Raw genomic sequence first — 23,882 nt, forward strand, 5'->3', positions numbered from 1 at the left:
CTTCTCAGCATGTATTAATTTAGCTGAATGTCAATTAATATTTTAATGAAGGGTTCAACTGTATATAAATATGAAATAATCAAATCAATTATGATACACATGCAATATATAATGAGTGACCAGCTTATGTTTCTATATATAGTAAATGTGTTAATATAACAAAGGAAAACATATTATCATATTAGGACATATTCATCGTGGTAAAGATGCTATTCAATTCCAAGGAGATTATCATGTGTTTGAATTACACGGGCAGTATTTATAGCTACATAGATTTATAACATTCAGTAAACATTTGATTTAAAATTACCTTTCTTTTCATAAAGATCAAATGTAGTGTTATATTTCTTCCTTACATATGCCGACATGCTATTAAAAGAGAACCAGTAGCATCTCTTTTCTCTTTTATCAAAAGCAAATGCCCTAGAGGGAATAAATGCATACATTATTAGAAACTAAACTTCATTTTTTTTTTCAACAGGTCATAATAATGCCAAACATTGCTAAAATTCAGGATTTATGAATCTCATTTGAACTGTTAACTATATATGGTCTATGGACAAAGAAATATTTACAACATACCTAGTTCTATACTTTTAAAAATAAGAGCTTGCTTCAATCCAAATACATTGTATGTGAAAGAACATCAACACATTCTATTATTTAAAGGCATATTTGTTTAAATTACATTAATTCCAAAACGTTCTATACAATGTATAGTGCATTTTGGTTCAGAGTTCAGAGTCAAAGAAACACTCCAAGCACCTTAACCAGGGCCGGCACAACCGATAGGCTTATTAGGCAGTTGCCAAGGGTCGGCCGGCCCGTCGGGCACAGACTCCAGATGACCGGTAGGAGGGGAGCACACAGCATAGCTCTCCCCTCTTGCTGGTCACTGAATATAGCATGACCGAGTCACTGTCCACAGTACAGAATCTTCTGTAATCTCTCCCCGGCCTGACAGGAAGTGCTCACTGAGAGCAAAGAGCAGTTTCCTATCAGACCATGTAGGGGATACAGAAGCTCCTCTATTACAGTCTGTGGCTTGGCCAAGCTACAACGAGTAGAGAGGTGAGCTGTGGTGGGGAGAGATCACAAAGGGTGAGGGGAGGAGCACACAGGGGACTGAGGTGGGGGCACAGGCACACAATGGACTGTAAGGGGAGAGGCACACCGAGGGTTGAGGGGAGAGGAACACAGAGGCCTGAGGGGGATAGAGGCACACAGAAAGCCCTTTAGGAAGGGAAGAGGCACATAGAAGGATGAGGGCAGGAATAGGCACACAGATAGCTGAGGGGGGCTGTTAGGGACCAGGAACCAGACAGTGACAGAACGTAGATGCAAAACACCTTTATTAATAAGTAGCAAAGAAATAAATAAAACCAAAAGCAAAGTCCAAGAGGCAAGCAGGGGTCAGGCAGCAAAGCATGTAGTCAGATGAGCCGGAATCAGGAGAATGGAGAGCAGCGGAGTCAGGAAGAAGGCCAAAAGTCAGGAACCAGGAATTCAGAGGGATCAGAGAACCATGCAAGGGCAAGGAGGTACTGGGACTTGCTGATTAAATAGGCTTCACTGATTAGCAGCAGGGCTAGTTACTATAATCAGGTGAGTAACCGTAGCAACATTAATGAAGGAGCTGATCATAAACATCAGCTGAAAACTCAAACACAGAGAAAGGAAGGTTTGTTATTTAAAACAGCAAAGAAACCCTGACAGGGGCACAGAGATGCACAGAAAGGCTGGGATGAACAAAGAGACACAGAGGGACTGTGGGTTACAGAGAAACACTCAGAAGGCTGGGGGGACAACAATGAGACAGTGAGGAGCTGGGTGCGAGAAAGAAACCCACAAAGGAGCTTGGGGGAATAGACAGAGTGGTTGGGGAACAAGAGAAACCAAATGGCTTGAGGGACAAAGAGGGGCTGGGGGAAAAAAGAGACAAACAAAGGGGCAGGGGGACAAAGTGACACACAGAGAAAGATAGACACACAAATGATTTGGGGGTGAAAGAGACACACAAAGGAGCTGGGAGAAGAAAGAGAGACACAAAGTTGGTATTTTAGTCTTGCACTGGCCCTGATCATAACCACTACAGGATGCTTTAGCGCAGGGCCGGAATAAGGATTTTTGGCTACACAGGGGAAGATGATTTTGTCACCTTTAGCAAAAAAATATGCATTTTCACCTGTGTGTCTCTTATCCCCCATTTTGAATGTCTTACACCATTTAGTGTATCTTATACCCATTTTGTGTTTTTTATCCCCATTTTCCCCTTAGAGTGTCTTAAACCACCATGTGTGTCTCTTTCTCCCCCCCCCCCTTTGCATATCTCTTACTTCCTTGTCGCCCCTTTGTCTATTTCTTTTTTTTCTTCTCCAGTCCCACAGTCTCTCTTTTTCCCTGTCCCAATCCCCTCTCAATGTCTCTTCATCCCATTTTGTGTGTCTGTTTCTTCCACAAGACCCTTTTGTTTCTCTCTTCACCCAATCCCTTTGTGTGTCTTTTTTCTCCCCTTCCCAGCTCTAATGGGTGTCTCTTACCCCCAGCAGTTTGTCTCTGCCCCCCGCTTCTCTGTTTTTTTGTCTTTTTCACCTTCTCCAGTTACATTGTTTGTCTCTTTTTCTCTTTCCTATCCCCTCTGTGTCCTTTTCTCCTCCCCAAGTCCCATTTGTGTCTCTCTGCACCAATGCCCCTTTATGTGTCTTTCTATTCCATCTCCAGCTGATTTGTGTCTCTCTCTTCCCCGCCCCTCTGTGTGTCTATTTCACTCCTCTCCAGCTTCTTAGTGTCTCTTTCACGCCTTCCCAGCCGCTCTGTGTTTCTCTTTTTCCCCTAGTCCATCTATGTATTTCTTTCTTCCTACTGCCCCCCCATTTGTGTGTCTTTACCTCTCCCCTCACACCTTTGTGCTCTCTTCCCTCTTTCTTCCTTCATTTTGCTTACCTCCTTGTAGCATGGCTGTGCAAACCACAGGAGAGGATCTTCCATAAAAAAATGGGGGTCAGGTGGATAGGGGAAGCAAAAAAGCAACACAATCTGCAGGCAAGCCTCTGTTTAAAGAGTTACTCCCAACTTCAAATTGAAAAACACACAGCTCTGTTAAAGGTAAAACCAATACCATAATACAGGGCGCCACAATCACTATGTGTACTATGATAACCAGCTTGTCTCAAATAAATTAAATTAGAGACGATTATAGCCAGAAGACAAAAAAAATGTATTGAAAAGATAACAATTTATTTCGTTGTTTTTCATTTTTCATTTTTTATTTTTCATTTTATATATTTTTTGTTTTTGTATTTTGTGATGAAATAAATTGTTATCTTTTCAATACTTGTATTTTTTTGTCTTCTGGCTATAATCGTCTCTAATTTAATTTATTTGAGACAAGCTGGTTATCACAGCACACATTTATTACTAAATACAGAAATGTCCAGATACACCAGAGCGTGGATAAGAAAAGACACACACTTAGTGGGTAAATAGATAGAGAAAAACTCTAAAAACAATTACCCTTGTACTGAAGTATTGTAGAGAAGGACTCCTCACAGTCCTCAGATTAACATGGAAAATAGAAAATCTACAATACAATAACAACAGAAAAACATAGTGCAATAATGCTATAACACTTTATTGTAGCGCCCTGTATTCTGGTATTGGTTTTACCTTTAACAGAGCTGTGAGGATCTTCCATATCCTCTACTCGGTCTGACAAGAAGGTGTTCGGTGCTGTCAGCAAGCAGCTTCCTGTCAGACAGGGTAGAAGATCCTTTACCGTGGTTCGCTTGGCCATGCTACATTGTGTGACTGGCAGGAGGGGGTGATACGTGCTGTGTGCTCCCATCTTGTTGGTCACCCAGATATTGCACCCCAAGCTTGTGCACCCCCGCCTGTGCGGCTTTATAGTTGCGTGGGCCTTGCATATGATAAGAGGACTGCCATGACACCCTCTCAGGGTAACCATTTGAAGTCTTGTCCCAGCTTGGTACAGAAACAGGACACCAGTGACAAGCCTATAGAAAACACAGTACATGCACTTTATAATAAACATAATATGTGTACTTCACTAGGCTGCAGCTTATTTCAGTAGCGCTCTGCATTTGGGGGCAGTGCTACAAATACAGCCTAATCTGGTTCAGTCAATATTTATTTCTGCTCTTCCAACCCTAAAACTTGTAAATTCCCTTGTATTCAACAGCAGGTATACTGTATACTGTTGATTCTTTCTTTACTTGTTTGTTTTTTTGAACACCAGAGAAATCTCCATAAGTAAGAGAAACATGAATAGTTTGCTAGTTTCCTATCTTACAGGAAACTTTCCTATCTTAAATTAGAGCATCTTTGTCAAGACAATGTCATAAAAAATAATCAATGATTACCAATGTCATAAAATGATTATCTTATATAGGGGCCATTCCCATGCCCAATCTCCCCAATATTTGGGTTCTGTCCCATCTTAGTCCACTGCAGTGTCCTGCTTTGGAGATACCAGGGAACTGTCCGCAACAGTAATAGCACGACCGCCTCATAAGATGCACTTGCACTAGATTTAGGGCCCATAAACTTGGGTAGACTCAACCACTTGCCAGGTGGATCTGCCCCCTTGGGATCAGAGCTAGTGACACAATCGCATTGCTGGCCCACTCCATTTGCATCCCTTTCACTGGAGTCCCTTGTAGATTTGGACAACACCAAAGTAAAACACTGCCTTCCAGTTGAAATGGGAATATTAATATTATCTTCTGTGTTCTCAGAGCCTAACAATTATATTTGTTTAACTTTTTACCCTATTATGAAACATGACAAATACTCTTTTTGTTTACAATCAGATTTTAATCCAGACCTCCACTTATATACCCTTGCCACAGCAGAGAGAATAAACATGATTCTTGGAAAATAAAGACTTGGTCACCGAAACCAGTTACAGACAGTGGTTAGTTTTTTTTCTTCATAAATCACTGATTTTAATCAGTTCCATTATAAGGTAAAGAATGAACCCCTTAAGGATGGAGCCAGTTGTACACATTGTGATCAAAACAATATGTAAACAAAAACTGGAATTTGCGCTATATGTCTATTCAACAGTAATTCACCTTTTTTTTATATTAAGTGCACCCACACTTATTATATATCATTTTGTTCAGGATAAACAGGGCTTTCATTTCACATCAACGATTCATATATGGAACATAATTCATTATAAATGCAATTAAAAAAAAATATATTTTTAAATGTATTGAGTTCTGCGTGGCATTTTAACTGTGAATGTCATAATACTGCTTTTACTGCAATAAAATACACATATTTGTATTCAACAAAGTCTCACGAGTACAACAGTACCCCCCATGTAAACGGTTTATGGTGTTTGGAAAGTTAAAGGGTCAAATATAGCATGTTTTATTTTTCAGTTTATACACATTGAAATTTGCCAGGCTGGTTATGTTGCCTTTGAGACTGTATCGTAGCCCAGGAATGAGAATTACCCCCATGATGGCATACCAATTGCAAATGTAGACAACCCAGGGTATTCAATATGGGGTATTTCAAGTCTTTTTAGTAGCCACTTAGTCACAAACACTAGCCCAAGTTAGAGTTATATTTGTTTGTGTGTTAAAAATGCAAAAAACAAATATGAACGCTAACTTTGGCCACTGTTTGTGACTAAGTGGCTACTAAAAAAGACTGAATATACCCCATTTGCAATACCTTGGGTTGTCTACTTTTGCCAGTGGCATGCCATCATGGGGGTAATTCTCATTCCTGTGCTACCATATGCTCTCATAGGTAACAACCAATTTGATACATTTCAATGTGAAAAAACAGAAAAGCAAACTTATATTTGACCATGTAACTTTCAAAAACACTATAAAATCTGTACATGGGTGGTACTTCTATACTCAGGAAACTTCGCCGAACACAAATATTAGTGTATCAAAACAATAAAACTTATCACAACAATGATATCATCAGTGAAAGTGCTGTTTGTGTGTGAACAATGCTAAAAAGTCACTTTCACTGACAATATAATTGTTGTGATATGTTTTACTGCTTTGAAACACAAATATTTGTATTCAGTGAAGTCACCTGAGTAAAACAGTAACCCCATGTACAACTTTTAGGGTGTCTTTGAAAGTTACAGCGTTAAATATAGTGCTTGCAAATTAAATTTTCTAGACTTTCTGCCTGGGTTGTCAGGCAGGTCCCTCAAATTGTAATCAATAAAATTACTTAATCATGTAAAAATACTACTTAAATATGCACGTAGAATTTAAATATGTGTATACATATTTATATATTTGAAGTCTACATGTATATTTATTTAAGTTTTTTTTTAAATTATGTTTATGGATATATTTATAGTTGTTTCTTTCTTATTTATATATACATAGATATTTACATAATTTTATTCTAACTGTATTTTTATATGAATATTTTTATATAAATTTATGTTTTTTACTATATATATATATATATATATATATGTATATATATATATATATATATATATATATATATAGTTATTATATATTTTATATGTATGTGTGTAATCTAATTTTAAGTGTATTTTATATTAATATGGTATATTATACAATTAGTATGACATGATATATATATATATGTATATATATTTATATACATATAAATATATATATATATATATATATATATATATATATACATATATATATAGATATACTGTAGATATAATATATGTGTATCATATATGTACATATATTATTTTATTTTGCTTTACTAATATTTTACTAGCAGGGAGACTTTTCTTTAGCATATGCCTGCATTGTGAGAGATACAGTCCACAACACATATAGTACCGAAGGTTGCCTACTCCTGATTGAGAGAAACTGACTCATAACAAGCAGCAGAAATAAAGGAAAAGATTTGAACATAATACAAGGCTACAATACAAGTTGCCTCAGAGGACTTTAAGAGTGCTGTTTAACCGGGTTGACAATATCAGCTGGTAACAAAAAGACCATATTTGGTATACTCCAACTGCCAAATGGAAAGGCTTAAGAGATATGTTAATATTTTGATAAGGAGCTTCGTAGTATTATGTCCAGGTTGAAAGTTCATGGTGAAACTGTACAGGTACAGAAATAAATCATTTTGGAAGATGATGAAGCATCTCCAGTTTAATCTGGTAAGTGTAGTGAATTTTATATTAATATCACAGTCATACATATCATACATATCATGCACCTTGAATGAAATGACGAGGGAGTGGGTGCTTAAAAATACACTCACTAATTCCTCCAAATGTTGGTAAATTCACAGGTAGGGCAAGTCTCTTTCAAAGGTGAATGTTCCGTAAACATGTTGCAGAAAGTATGCCTGACATTGAATACTGGAATGCATTTAATTCTATGAATGTTGCACTAAAAGAAAGCGGCAAATAGCTGAACAGTTGCTAACTACTGTGGTGTCATCAGAGTTGAACGTTTTCTACTTTCAGCATTGTACATTCCATATTCAGGATTTGCTTAGGGCCTGTAAAGTTAGTGTATTTAATGTGTCTGTTAAATATCAAAGTTGTATACACCTATGAGTAAATGGTCACTCCATTTTTTTCTAATGGGAATTAAACGTAGTTTGGCATTCCATATTTTGTATATCTATCTCCTTGTCCTGAGGGCCTCTATAAGTTGCTGTTTGCTACACTTGTACTACTTAGTTGTTGTTTTTTACTATGACACTCAGTAGAAAATAGAGAATTTAATGCATATTATTTCTTGTCTTAGTTGTGAGCAATATTACCAACACAGTTAGCGTTGATATCCATTTCACATGCAAATTACATTTGTTGGAAAAAAAAAATGTTTTTTTATAACGTCTGATTTTTGTTTCCAGGACTGTGTTAGTAGGTAGGAAGTAGGATGTATCTGGCTAATTATTAGATGATATATGTATAATTACTACATATATACGATGTTTACCGTGCGCAACTGTGGAACATCCATTACAGTAAGCACAGTTTCCTCTGTAAATACACAAATTAACTGAAACCTGTATGAAATATTAACCAACTGAAAGGAAAGCTACTACATTTTTGCCCTTTCTCAATCTTCTCAAAATATATATATATTTTTTTTTATATTTGCATATTTGTGAGATTTCTCTTAAGTCTCATAAATCCTGTTTTGGCAAGTTTGGAATCTTTACTACTTTATCTATAAAATTGTTACACTTAGTACTAGTTTCAGAATGAAAACAACTTACATTGCTATTCACTAATGTGTAAATATTACTGAATTTAAAGTGAATTTAAAGTAATTTTCAACCTTTATTTCAAAATGAATACGTTTCCATAGTTCCATAGTCTTTTTGGCCTAAAAGATTAAGTTCAGTTTGAATTTGGTCTGAGTTTCAGCCAATTCACACTTAAAAGAAAACTATAGTCACCTAAATTACTTTGGCTAAATAAATCAGTTTTAGTGTATAGATCATTCCCCTGCAATTTCACTGCTCAATTCACTGTCATTTAGGAGTTAAATCACTTTGTTTCTGTTTATGCAGCCCTAGCCACACCTCCCCTGGCTATGATTGACAGAGCCTGCATGAAAAAAAGAACTGGTTTCACTTTCAAACAGATGTAATTTACCTTAAATAATTGTATCTCAATCTATAAATTGAACTTTAATCACATACAGGAGGCTCTTGAAGGGACCAGCAAGCTATTAACATAGCAGGGGATAAGAAAATCTTAATTAAACAGAACTTGCAATAAAGAAAGCCTAAATAGGTGTGTTTGTGAAGTTTGTTTCTCACAAACTTTCTCACGGAAACATAGAGCAATGTTGTCAAATTAGTGAGTTTTGCTGAAGGGTAAAAAGATGACCTTTCCCCAACCTCCATTTAGTACTGGTCTAACATTACAAAAGTTAGCACCACTAGTCATCCTTAAACATTGTTTATCACTTTTTCCTACAAGAAAGAAAATATTAACCACATAACTGATTTCATAGGTTTAAGGAATCGTATAGTCCTTAAACTGAAACACTGAAATCCATCAAAATATACAGTGTTTTCAGAAAGTATTCAGACCCCATTATTTTGTACACACTTTTATGAAGTTACAGCATTTTCCTTCAGTTTTTTAAATGTTGTTTTTTTCACATCAATCTATAATGGCAAAACAAAAAATGATATTTTATACAATTGCAACTATAGCAAAAAGAAAATTTTAACTCTGTATACAGAGGCGTAACTAGAAACCACGGGGACACCAGTGTGAAAATTGCACTGCCCCCCCATTCCCATACATCTACCCCTTGCAACTGTCTTATATGTCTACCCTCCCCCTCCCATACATCCTCCCACACACATGCAGACAAACAGGTACACATGCAGACACACACACATAAACACAGGCACACATACATACAGACACACACATACATGCAGACACACACACACACAGAGACACACATATACATACACACAGACAGACATACACACATACATAAAACAACATACACATACACATACACACACATACATACAAACACTCATACATAGATACAGACACACAATCACGCGCATGCACACACACACAGACGCATACATACAGACACACAGACATACACACACATACATACATACACACAGACATACACACACATACATACACACATACATACCCACACACACATACACACAGACAGAAAAACAGACAAACACACACACACACACACACATACAGACAAACACACTCATATACAGACACATATACCAAATTATGTAGTCACCCTCCTGTTTCCTACCTTTTATGTGCAGGAGGGTGACTTTCCCTTGGGTCCAGTGCTGGCTCAGCCTGATGGGAGTCAGAGTTCCCACTCTGACTCCCTCCTCTCCTTCCTCCTGCACGGCTTCCGGTGTAAGCTGGGAAAAATGACCAGGGCAGTCACTTCCTCCCAGCTCTGATGTCATCACAGGGGGCCGCTGTTAAAGTGCCGCAGCACTGACCGGGCCCCCTGGAAATTCATTGCCATTGGGTATGCCTAACAGGTTGGGCCCCTTCAATGCAGCCCCAGCGGTTATACCCGCGTTACTAAGCCGGTATCCGACCGCGGTAGTCCCGCCACTGTCTATATACTTTCTTCAAGCACCTTTGCTAGCAAGCACAGCCTCAAGTCATTTTTGGGTATGATGAAACAAGCATAACAAACCTGGAATTGAGTAATTTCTGTCATCCATCTCTGCAAGCTCAAATTTGATACAGAGAAATTGGATGCATCTGAGCTAAATTTCACACAACAAATGGTATGTGATATTTCATTTTTTTGCTTTCAATTATATTTGCAAATTTTTTAAGAATCTGTTTTTTGCATTGTCATTGTGGGATATTGAGGGTATGTATTAATACATATATACATACACTTTATGTAAAAAAGTATTGGGACACACCAATTTAGGTTTTAATCAAAATCATTGCCACAGGTGTATAAAATCAAGCAACTACCAATGCAGTCTGCATTTACACACATTTGTGAAAAAATTGGTAATTCTGAAGAGCTCAGTGAATTCAAGCATGGTACTATGGTAGGATGCCAACTTTGCAATAAGTCAGTTCATTAAATGTCATCCTTGCTAGATATTCCACAGTCAATTGCAAGATCTATAAATGGAAAGGGGAAGCGTTGAGCACGTTCTGTGAATTTACATAGGCATCCACGAAGCTGAAGACTATGTAAAGTCACAGAGCAGGGTCAACTAGTGCTGAGACACCAACGCTCTGCTGAGTCCATAGCTGAAGAGTTCCAATCTTTCACTAGCACTAATATCAGCACAAAAACTGTGCGACGGGAGCTTCATGGAATGGGTTACCATGGCCAAGCAACTGCATGCAAACATCACCAAGTACAATGCAAAGCATTGGATTAAGTGGAAAAAGCATGCTATTACTCTGGAGCATTGGAAAGTATTCTGTGGAGTGATGAATCACGTTTCTGTGCTTGGCAGTCTGATGGGCAAGTCTGGGGGTTGGCAGATACCAGGAGAACATTACCAGCCTGACTGTTTTGTGCCAACTGTTGGAGTTGGTGGAGGAGGGATAATAGTATTGGGCTTTTTTTCATGGGTTGGGCTGGCCCTCTTACTTCCAATGAAGAGCAATCTTAATGCTTCAACATACCGACATTGTGGGCAATAGCATGTTTCCAACTTTGGGGAAGGCCCTTTTTTTCAGCATGCTTTTTAAGCATGACTGTGACCAAGTACATAAAGACATGGTTAGATGAGTTAGGTGTAAAGAACTTGACTGGCCCACACAGAACCTCAATGCCAACCTGACCTTTGGGATAAGCTGGAATGGAGATTGCGAGTCAGGCTTTCTCGTTCAACATCCAAGCCTGATCTCACAAATGCTCTACTGGATAAATGGGCAATAAATTTAACAAAAATACACCAAAATCTTGTGGAAAGCCTTCATAGAAGAGTGTACATTCCTTACCAAAATAGCTAAGGATTTTAAATATGCATTATTTGAAACATAAAACCTTCAGAATGCCCTCACTGAAAGAAACACTCTAATGTTAATTTTCTTTAACACTTTAGTAGTTTCATATTTTCAGATATCTAAAAACTGCTTGCAATAGCTGCAGATCTGCTGTCTGCAGAGTTTGCAAGTCTTCACTTTGCCTGGACTTGCCTGTCTAATCACAGACTTCAATTAAGATAGGGGCTCTGAGCAATTGCCTGTCTCTTGCATTTAGCTTATACTGAGTTAAACAACCAGGAAGTAACAAGACAGCCAGGGAATGTAAGCAAGATTAATTTATAAAAGTTCCAATTTCTTTTGAAATCTGCACTTTTTGCAAAATGAAAAAAGAGGACATGCTCCTCACACAAAAAGCACTTTAACAAGCTAAAAGGCTTTAGGTCTTGAAGTGTTCTTTCAATTGTGGAAAGACAGAGCTATTAACAGAAAACAGGGAATAGACAATTTTAGCTTAAACTGATTTGGAAAAAATACAGATTAGAATTTTTTTTTCTAATTCTACTATTTTGGCCTAACACTTACCTTCCTGGTCAGGTTTCGATAATTCCTAAATGAAAATGAAGTGAAAAAGAACGTTTGCTGGATGCATAGAGAAGAAAGGGATGGAGTTTTATGCAGTATGTTATACAATTTCTACATTATTAAATAGCTTTACTAAGTCAGTAATACCTGCAAATCAGTGATTTTTTATTTTTGCAAACTGACAAAGTTAAGGTATTTATAAACATTTTGCCCATTACTTACAGTAATGCTTAGACAAGCGTCATGTTTTACAGAAAGGCTGCAGGGCAGATAAAAAAAAAAAAAAAAACATTTTAATTTAAAGTTGTACTGTCGGACACCTGGAATTCAAACCATGTGGAGTTATTCTCAAGTCTTCTTTTTTTTCTTTTTTTTTTCTAAACTAGCAAAAATTTATAATGTTCACTAAACTATTTTAGAGGATACCCACTATTTTTTTTTTCTAATTTAATATTTAGAAATCGTATACTTGCATTGAAGTAGCCCTCTATTATACTTCTCACTAGCGACAGAAGTGTATATTAAAAACTGTCTCCCGCTCACACTCTAACTAACTCCCTATAGACAGCAGTTTTTCTTTCCATTTTCTCTCAGTTTAACTGTAAATATTTTGTAATTTAACTATAAACAATGAGCAGAAATGTCAGAATAGGCAGTGACTTTCCAAATAGACAGTTAATTCAGTGTTGTTAAATCACATAATTAGACTTTTCGTGAATTTGTATTTTTCCATTTCTAACTTTTTTTTAGCAGACCTCAGAGTGACCTGTTGTGCATTTGTGGCTAACCTCCACATTTGCCTCCAAAATGCTTTCCGTGAGTAACAGAATTGTAATTTTTGGTTAAATTCTGATAAATTTATTATCTTTAAAATGTAAAGACAGGGGGCGGAGCCTAGCAGCCAAGCTGAGCGGTTGTGCCAAGCTGCAGCTCCTGCTCAAATCGACACAAATCGGGGCTAAAACCCCCAAAAGCTGGCACAAAAGCACACTGGAGTGGAGCTAGTAAGACGGGGACACCCGGGCGATTCCTCCAACACCAAACCCAAGCAAGTGACCCACCGGGACCCCGCTCTACAAACCTGAGGCCCACCGGAGATCGAGCTATGGAGAGACGGCCGCTCTCCTCGCTGACTGACCTGGGTATGGGACCCTTGGGGCTCCTGGCTCCTACTCCCCCCCCCCCCTGGACCGATGGGGGTCATCTCGGTCCACAGCGAGCAGCGAGAGAGGCAGACACAGACCGGATCTGCAGCCTGAGACACAGAAACAATGGGGCAGCCAAGCACATGGCGCGCCCAAGATGGCGGTGACAAACACACCAGGCGAGCGACATTGTAAACCTGAGCTGGAGGACTATAGCGAAGTACAGCAACGCATAAAAGCAACCTTTGCCCGATTCTGGTCCCAGCTCAAGGAAAAGATGCAAGCACTCCAGACAAAACCGCAAACCCTACTGTCCACGGGCGAGCAGAGCCACGAGCGCAGGGAGCAGAGAGGGGCAACCTGGAATCCCACGGGAGTTAAACGGAGGCGGGTAGGTGAGATGCTACACATGCCACCCATCACCAGGCACCCCAAGAACCACTCAGCCTCACGGAGGACCCATACAAACCGGCACCCCAAGCGGCATCCCCGGGGTCCCCACCCACGTATGGGTATCAGACGCACAAACACACGCCACCGAGCTTGCGGTCTGAGGGCCCGGAAAAGACCAACCTCGGTACCGCACTTACATAAGAGAGGAAGACCGACACAACACGGGGCAATCCACCCCAGAGTCCACCCCAGAAAGGCAAAGGACTGGATCCTCAACAAGACTGCAACCCATGGAATGATAGCGCACACCCAAGCAGAATCCAGAGACTGGTATGAGGCGCAGGACTGGCGAGACGTCACAGATCTGGACTTTTCTGCCCATATGCCACTCAGGCCATACACAGGGCATAGAGACCTTATGCAACATTGGGTCGCAGACCTTCCAATCAGGGGCATAGGCTAAAGGAACCTATGACATCCCATGAGCCTGTCCCCAGCCGTACCTACCTGTTTGAACTGCCTGATTTTTCTTCTCCTTGGTTTGCTTCTCTAAATGTTTTGCATGCTACACATCCAACGACCAGCTAGGTCCACATAGGACTACATTCAGACACGGAATACAGCAAAACAGGCCCAACTACACGCTAGAAACCACTCTCACTGCCCCTGTTATAACTATACACTATTTTGATTACCTATACTGATTCAGCAAACAACACAGTAGTTATGGCACCCTAAGTATCACTTACAATTGTTACAATACGCCTCTACCAGCTGCACCGCTGATAAACATTGAAACATCAGTCCAGCAATACATACTCACTCAACAGCACAGTCAGAGGACAAGCCTCACAATAGCGATAGCACGCACACTGACTCTCATTACACTATTGTTCTTCAACTCTTACCATAAATATGAAAAAAGTGCACAGTTACTCATGCCATGCATATGTCAATCTTTGTCTCCTAATACTCTGGCAACAGCTGTTGTGGCATTGCTAGCATAAATGTTATATGTAATAATGATGCACGAAAAAAAAAGAATAAAAAAAAAAGAATGCTAACAGCATAAATACAGAATAAAAGTACTAATTGCTTTATAAAATGTAAAGACATTGTAATGAATAACTATCTGTCAGTGACCAGAAAATCCACAGATTAGAATAAACTAATGATTGCCCCAGTCTGCTATAAAGTGCAATACCCATGGGGCAATAATGGAGAAAATTATGTTTTCTGCATCTTATGTAGATTTTTGAGCATGACTAATTCTCTTTTACTATATAAACTGAACTCAATTTGAAGACTTATTGTATCTTTTAAACTGACCTATTTTTTCTATGAAGCTTTGGGGTTATTACATTATTCTTTTATCTTCCTTTATAGAAGGAATAGTTTGCGTCTTAGATTCAAAATGGAATAGAACTGAGATATTTTCCTGTTTGGGCCTCTATTATAAATAATGTGCAGATGTCTTCTTCAAGTGTTGCAGCTGCACCAACTTTTTTTGTATAAAGAAGTCTGCCAAACACACTGTCTTTAAGATGAAGTAGATTAAAAGAGTGATCTTTTTATTTGTGTGTTTGATAGAAAATGTATAGTACTCTAGAGATCTAGAGATAAAAACTGTTTTTTATTACACTTTTTTACTGAAATATAAAGAAGGTACATAGCATGCTTTGTGGAGAGAAGATAAATCAAAAAGTAATCAAAAAGTAGATTGAGTAACAACCTGGCCCTCAAAGTGGCACTGTCATGCCGTACAAATATGTCCTATGCATTTTTTCTATACCTGTCTTTCTTAGACACAGGGCGGAGCTACAGTGTCAATCACGACAGCTGTCACAAGTCCTCAATTATGTACACTCATGCATGTGTGAGAGTACAGCAGTGACGTTAACTACTAACTGAAGCGCCAGGAGAGGACCTGCTGGAGGAAGATGACGTCACCCATGAGGGACAGGTTCAGGTAAGGAGAACTCTTTTTTTCCCAGACCCCTGGACACTGGACTTCAAGTGCAGAGGCGGCTTTCTAATTAGGTGGTTTAGGCGGCCACCTATGGCCTCGTGCTGGCTGGGGCCTCGCAGCCGCTTAAACCGCCTAAGGGCAGTCGGTGTTGGTTCCTCGGTCAATGACCGAGGACCCAACAGCAGGAGGGGGCCCGGGGCTTGCTCAGTATGCTGCCGGGTGCGAGGCCCCTCCTGTCTGCCCGGCCAGCCATCAGAGAGCTGCAGACCACATGTCTCGCTAGAACTGGCCAGTCAGAGCCTTGATGCGGGTTACCACGGCAATGCTCTGATGGGTCTCGCAAGATACATTGCCTGCAGCTCTGCAGAGCTGCAGACCAGATGTAATGGCCACCGGACCACCAGGCAGCCCACACTGGACAAACAGGGAGCCCATTAGACCACCAGGGAATAAATGTATTTAGTACCCCCATCACACCCCCTCCCTCTCACAATCACCCCCTCTCAATATCGTCCCCTCCCTCTCAACATCACACCCCCTCTCACCATCACTCCCTCTCAATATCACCCCCTCCTTCTCAATATCACCCCCTCCCTCTCACTATTATGCCCCCTCCCTCTCACCATCACCCCCTCAAAATATCACAATCACCCCTCTCAATATCACCCCCTCCCTCTCCCCATCACCCCCTCTCAAAATCACCCCCTCTCAATATCACTCCCCCCTCACTATCACCCCCTCCCTCTCGCCCTCTCACCATCACCCCCTCCCTCTCACCATCACCCCCTCTCAATATTACCCCGCCTCTCACCATCACCTCGCCTCTCAACATCACCCCCTCTCACCATCACCCACCTCTCCCCATCACCCCCTCTCACCATCACCCCCTCTCAATATCACCCCCTCCCTCGCACCATCACCTCATCCCTCTCATCATCATCCCCCCTCACACCACCCCATCCCTCTCACCATCACCCCCCTCTCACCATCACACCCCTCTCAATATCACCCCCTCTCTCTCTCATCACCCCCCTCTTCCTCTCACCATCACCGCCCTCCCTCTCACCATCCATGGGAGTGATTGTGAGGGGGTGATGTGAGAGGGAGGGGGTGATGGGAATAAGGGGTGATGATGAGAGGAGGAGGGGGTGATGGTGAGAGGGGGGTGATGATGAGAGGGAGGGGGGTAATGGTGAGAGGGAGGTGATGAGAGAGGGAGAGGGGTGATGGTGAGAGGGGGTGATGTGAGAGGGAGGGGGTGATGGGAATAAGGGGTGATGATGAGAGGAGGAGGGCGTGATGGTGAGAGGGGGGTGATGGTGAGAGGGAGGGGGGTGATGGTGAGAGGGAGGTGATGAGAGAGGGAGGTGGTGTGAGAGGATGATTATTACCATCACCCCCTCCCTCTCACATCACCCCCTCTCACCATCACCCCCTCCCTCTCACATCACCCCCTCTCACCATCACCCCCTCCCTCTCACATCACCTCCCTCTCACCATCACCCCCTCCTCCTCTCACCATCACCCCTTATTACCATCACCCCCTCCCTCTCACATCACTCCCTCACCATCAATCCCATCATCACCCCCCTTACCATCACCTCCCCTCCCTCACCATCAACCCCTTCCCTCTCACCATCACCCCCTCTCACCATCACACCCCTATCAATATCACCCCCCTCAAAATCACCCCCTCTCTCTCTCATAACCCCCCTCTACCTCTCACCATCCCCGCCCTCCCTCTCACCATCACCCCCTTATGGTGGGAGTGATTGTGGGGGGATGTGATGGGAATAAGGGGTGATGATGAGAGGAGGAGGGGGTGATGGTGAGAGGGGGGTGATGGTGAGAGGGAGGGGGTGATGGTGAGAGGGAGGTGATTATAGAGGGAGAGGGGTGATGGTGAGAGGGGGTGATGTGAGAGGGAGGGGGTGATGGTAATAAGGGGTGATGGTGAGAGGGGGAGGGGGTGATGGTGAGAGGAAGGGGGTGCTGGTGAGAGGGAGGTGATGTGAGAGGATGATTATTACCATTATTATTACCATTATTACCATTATTATATTATTACCACCCCCTCTCACCATCACCCCCTCCCTCTCACGTCACCTCCCTCTCACCATCACCCCCTCCTCCTCTCACCATCACCCCTTATTACCATCACCCCCTCCCTCTCACATCACTCCCTCACCATCACTCCCATCATCACCTCCACTCTCTCACCATCACCCCCTTCCTCTCACCATCACCACCCCCTCACCATCAACCCCCTCCCTCTCACCATCACCCCCCTCTCACCATCACACCCCTCTCAATATCACCCCCCTCAAAATCACCCCCTCTCTCTCTCATCACCCCCTCTTCCTCTCACCATCACCGCCCTCCCTCTCACCATCACCCCCCTGATGGTGGGAGTGATTGTGAGGGGGTGATGTGAGAGGGAGGGGGTGATGGGAATAAGGGGTGATGATGAGAGGAGGAGGGGGTGATGGTGAGAGGGGGTGATGGTGAGAGGGAGGGCGGTGATGGTGAGAGGAAGAGGGGGGTGATGAGAGAGAGAGGGGGTCATCATCACCCCCCCTTACCATCACCTCCCCTCCCTCACCATCACCCCCCTTCCTCTCACCATCACCAGCCCCTCACCATCAACCCCCTCCCTCTCACTATCACCCCCATTTCTCCATCACCCCCTCTATACATCAACCCGGGCCCCTCACCGTCACCCCCTCCCTCTCACCATCAACCCCCTCACCATCACACCCCCCTCGCCATCACACCCCCTCTCACCATCATCCCCTCCCTCTTACCATCACCCCCCTCTCACCATCACCACTCCCTCCCTCTCACCATCACCCCTCTCTCCCTCTCACCGTCACCACCTCTCAATTTCACCATCACCCCCTTTCAATATCACCCCCTTTCCCTCTCTCATCACCCCCTCTCCCTGTCACCATCACCCCCCTGTCACCATCACCCCCTCTCTCCCTCTCACCATCACCCCCTCTCTCCCTCTCACCATCACCCCCTCTCTCCCTCTCACCATCACCCCCTCTCAATATCACCCACCTCCCTCTCTCATAACCCCCTCTCCCCATCAACCGCCTCTCTCTCTCATCACCCCCTCTCCCTCTCACCATCACCCCCATCACCATCACCACCTTGTCACCGTAACCCCCATGTCACCATCACCCCCTCTCACCATCACCTTTCCCCTCCCTCCCTCTCACCATCACCCTTTCCCTCCCTCTCAAAATCACCCCTCCCTCTCACCATCACCCCTCCCTCCCTCTCACCATCACCATCACCTACTTACACCATCACCTACTCACACACAGGATCACCCCCCACACACACAGTATCACCCTTCTTACACACACACAGCCTCCCCAGACACTCTCACATATTCACCTCCTCACACATTGTCACCCCTCCCTACACTGTCGTCACCCCCACACTGTCAGCCTCTTCATGCATCCACACTCACATTAACCACTCCTAATTCTGTTAATCTCACATCCTCCAAACTTACCTTCCCTCACTCTGCCACACTCACCCTGTCACATTAACCCCTCTTAATCCTGTCACACTCGTCCCTCCTACCATGCCACAATTGCCCTGACACACTTACCTCCACTTGCCCTGTCACCATGGGCATCTGTGGGTGGGGGGGGCAAAGGGGGGCACTTGCCCCCCCCCCCTGGATTTTTCAGCTCGTTCTGCTATTTTTCCATGTGAGATTTAAAATGAACTACAATACCGGCGCCGGCCAGTAGGTGGCGCTGTGTTTGGAGAGAGACAGGGATAGGAAGCTGCATCTATCCCTGCTTCTCTCTGCTAATTGAAACCGCAGGGGAGCAACAGAGACAGCCTACAGATCAGGTAAGTGAGGGATGGGGTGGGGGGGTTTAAAATAGCCTATATATTATGGGAGTAAGGCATGGGGGCAGCCTATATATTAGGGGAGTAAGGCATGGGGGGCAGCCTATAGATTAGGGGAGTAAGGCATGGGGGGGCAGCCTATATATTAGGGGAGTAAGGCATGGGGGGGCAGCCTATATATTAGGGGAGTAAGGCATGGGGGGGAGAGGCAGCCTATATATTTGGGGAGTAAGGAATGGGGGGGAGAGGCAGCTTATATATAAGGGGAGTAAGGCATGGGGGGCAGCCTATAGATTAGGGGAGTAAGGCATGGGGGGCAGCCTATATATTAGGGGAGTAAGGCATGGGGGGCAGCCTTTATATTAGGGGAGTAAGGCATGGGGGGAGAGGCAGCCTATATATTAGGGGAGTAAGGCATGGGGGCAGCCTATATATAAGGGGAGTAAGGCATGGGGGGCAGCCTATATATTAGGGGAGTGAGGCATGTGGGGGCAGACTATATATTAGGGGATTGATGCATGGGGGGCAGCCTATATATTAGGGGAGTGAGGCATGGGGGGGCAGCCTATATATTAGGGGAGTGAGGCATGGGGGGCAGCCTATATATTAGGGGAGTGAGGCATGGGGGGGCAGCCTATATATTAGGGGAGTAAGGCATGGGGGGGCAGCCTATAGATAAGGCAAGTGAGGCACTTTTATTTACTGAGTGTCAGGAAGCACAGAGTGCTGCTGGGTAGGGGTGTTGCTGATTGGCTAGAGCAGTCAGCTGGCACTCTAAGTCAATCAATAGCTCCCTATTCATAAAAAAAGTTTAAAAAAATTATGAACCGGGAACTAGCGATTGGCTTAGAGCGTCAACTGTCAACTCTAGCCAATCAGCGGCACCCATGCCTGGCGACAATCTGCACTTCCTGACACTCCGTTTCAGATGCCGAATACCACTGAGGGACCTGGAGCTGGAGGAAGCCTTTGGGGTTAAACCATTTGATAGCGGTTTAACCCCTCAAAGAAAAGAGCACCCAGGGGCTTCCTGGCATTATAGCATTTGTATTTAGATGAAGTTGTTATGGTGACCAGAATGTTCCTTTAATTTGCTTAAAGGAACACTATAGTGTCAGGAATACAAACATGTATTCCTGACACCATAGTTGTGAAAACGCTATTCACCCTGGCTTTAAGTGATAATGACTATGCTCCTCCCCTTCATGACACTGTCAAAAAGGGGTCAAGCATAGATGTCATTACAATTATGCAAACCCCCTCCCCACCCTCTCCATTTACCCCCTTTGCCCTGTCACACTCTCCCTGACACTGGTACCCCTTTACTCAACTTGTCACAGACACCAGCTGAAGACATTCATCATACACAAACAGTCACGAAACATAGTTGTGCCATAAACACAATGCACAAAGGCCACAGGCAGACCCCCATACACACAACACACTTCAAGCAGCTACCCCATACACATACAGTCCCAGATAAAAATGCAAACATGCTCTCAGAGACATACATTCACACACACAAGGATACTCTCTGTCAGACACACTCTCAGGCACATACGCAGGTAAACAGTGCATCAATGTGTATATGTGGCAGTGTGCATGTATTGCAACTCTTTTTTCCACATTGGTGTTAGTGGGGCCTCATGTTTAAGTTTTGCCTAAGGCCTCATAAAGTCTAGAGCTACCTCTGTTCCAGTGGCAATGCCACCGTCCAGGGTCGGGAGATTTTGTAGCTTAAAACTAAAATTACAGCTTGAATATATTTAGAATCATTTAGTACTACACAGGGACACGCTCCCCAGAGACATAAGGTGATACCATAATGACAAACAGGTCCCAAACATGGACCGTCCTGAATTGACCAGGCGAACGCACGCAAACCAATATGCCAGGGCAGAGACACCCCCTGAAAATACTGACTGATGCAATAGGCACACACAGCCAACAAAGCCACACATCTATGCTTACTTGATAGCACTGGAACCCACAACTTCATGAGACCCACGTATCTCCCATAAGGCGATATCTGAAGCCCTAAAAAGTTGTGATCAACGTATTATCTTTGTCAAACTCAGCATACTGCTTATTGTCTATCATTCCATAACTGTGCTTATTGTAAGCAAATAAACTAAAACAACTGTATAACTGCCTGATATTGCACACACTGTTGACTAACCTATTGATGTTAGGACCTGCGAGTCTGACTTACTGTATTTGACTTTTTGCATTCAATAAACAGCTTTCAGAACTAGAATCAGTGTACTGGATGGTGTGTTGTTAGCAGTTAACTAGCAGTTATTAAATTAATAGGTTTTATTTTTATTATTCATATTTATTTATTTTCATTTTTGCCTGTACTTTGACATTTGGATTTTAACTTGTTATAATCATTAGAGTTATTCACTAATGTGAGAAATTAAAATACAAGTATAACTAAAAAAAACGCAAAAAAAAAAAAAAGGCCATAAAAATATAGAAAATCCACAAGGCAGACCAATAATTTTGGATATTGACTCTATATCAAGCAGGGTATCGGGAGGAAGAGAGCCATAGGACTTCAAAGCACTTTAAAGGAAGTTACAAAAATGGTGAAACGCTGTTCTGATTACAACCTACCCAGTAATATATTTATTTATTTGTTTTGTTTTTTTAGACTGGTTTTGGTGACATTTTATTTGATTTATTTAATTCAAATTAATTTATTTTTTAATTATTTCGATAAACATATGTTTTAAATTTCCACTAGTGTCCATCTTCTATCCTTACATCTTCCATCCCAACAGATGCATTGTGGTCCAAAAAGAGGCTGATTTGAGGCTCTTGAACATATGACTGATTCTGAATATTTTATAATTCATTTGCTTTTTAAAAACAGACTATTTATATATACATATATATATATATATATTATCTCTTATCTATTTTTATCTTTGAAGAATAAGCAACATTTTCCAGAGAGGGGAAATAACAATGATATAATCCGTGAAAATCCATCCTTTGTGTGAAAAATGCAAAAAGCTAATATGAATATCACGTTTGGCAAAAATGTATGACTAAGTGTCAACTAAAAAAGACGGGACATACCCCATTTTGAATACTCTGGTCTATTTTTGCCACAATGGGAGTCTGCCATGCAGTCTCAAAGGGAATATGGGCACAATAAACCAATCTGAAAATTTTCAATGTGTAAAAATTTCAATTGGAAAAACACTATAGTGACCCTGTAACTTTCCAAAACACCCTAAAACCTGTACATGGGGGACATCACAGCATATAAATATGTGTATTTTATTGCAGTAAAATCTAAGTATTATGTCATTCATAGTTAAAATGCCATGCAGAACTAAGAAATAACAACATTTAAAATAATAACAGTTCTTATTTTCTCACACTTTTTTAGATTGTATTCATTTTAAATTTTGTTTCATATATAAATATCTGATGTGAAATGAAGGCCCTATTTCTCAACAAAATGATATATAATTAGTGTGGGTTCACTTAATATGAAAGAGGTAAATTGTGGTTGAACAGACATATAGCTCAAATTCTAGGTTTTGTTTTCATCAGAACTTGTACAGTTGCCTCTGTCCTTAAGGGGTTAAGATTTAGCAGATTTATGTAATTACAGAGCAGACTTTTTTTCATCAGAACGTCAAGCTGATCTCACTTTAAGGACACTTCAGATTTTAAACACCAGGTAATTCTCATCTAAACAAGAAACAGTACTGCTCAAAATTGTACAGACTTTAACAAGCCTCTTACGTTCAGTACAGCTGTAATCCACCTGGTAACAAGTAGCAATGCTGCTAGATGCTCCAACTGTAAGCAAAGCTAAAGGCCATGTCAGAAATGCAACAGAATGCACTTAAAACCAGCACATTTAAACTGCTTCAAGTATTCAAGACAGTAAATATGCCAATATAATCAATTAATACATATGGCTACCTTAAACTAAGTACGTCCTAATAGAGGACCATGCTCACTGATTGGGAGCGCTCAGCTGATGGTCTCAGCAAATGAGAATGGTCTTGCACAGCCCTACTTAGCTGAGTGGAGCAAATTGGATTCTTCTTGCAGGAGAAATACAGAAGCAGAGCTGCAACTGTAGGTGTGCAGCGCGACCTAAGTGTCGAAGGGAGGGCACCAAAGCACTCCTGGTCAACTAACCTCTCCAACTGGCTAGTTTGGTTATGGTGTTTGAATTGTTTGTTTAATGGCACTGAAGGGGTTAACAACATATAAATGAGGGGAATCAGCGATCAATATCCACATAGTATCTAATAAAATACAGAATTAGAAACATAGCACAAAGCATTAAAATGTATATAGAATCTGTGGAAAGATACACATTTTTCTTTTTTTTTTTTTTTTCTTTTTTTTTTTGGAGCACAGTCTACCGTTGATTTCCTAACCTAGTTTATTGTTAATATTTCTTAGTTGTTTTGTTGTGTTGTCA

At 41.9% G+C, this 23,882-nt stretch overlaps 1 protein-coding gene across 1 annotated transcript in view; it reads right to left on the bottom strand.

Annotated features, from left to right (window-relative positions):
• Positions 1 to 23,882, bottom strand: part of HGF (hepatocyte growth factor) — a 161,763-nt gene that overhangs the window by 92,317 nt on the left and 45,564 nt on the right. The window contains exon 3 of the mRNA XM_063445443.1: positions 311 to 423. Coding sequence (XP_063301513.1) covers positions 311 to 423 — 113 coding nt within the window. The remainder of the gene's footprint in view (positions 1 to 310; positions 424 to 23,882) is intronic.

This window comes from Pelobates fuscus, chromosome 3, assembly GCF_036172605.1.
Source record: "Pelobates fuscus isolate aPelFus1 chromosome 3, aPelFus1.pri, whole genome shotgun sequence".
Lineage (NCBI taxonomy): Eukaryota > Metazoa > Chordata > Amphibia > Anura > Pelobatidae > Pelobates > Pelobates fuscus.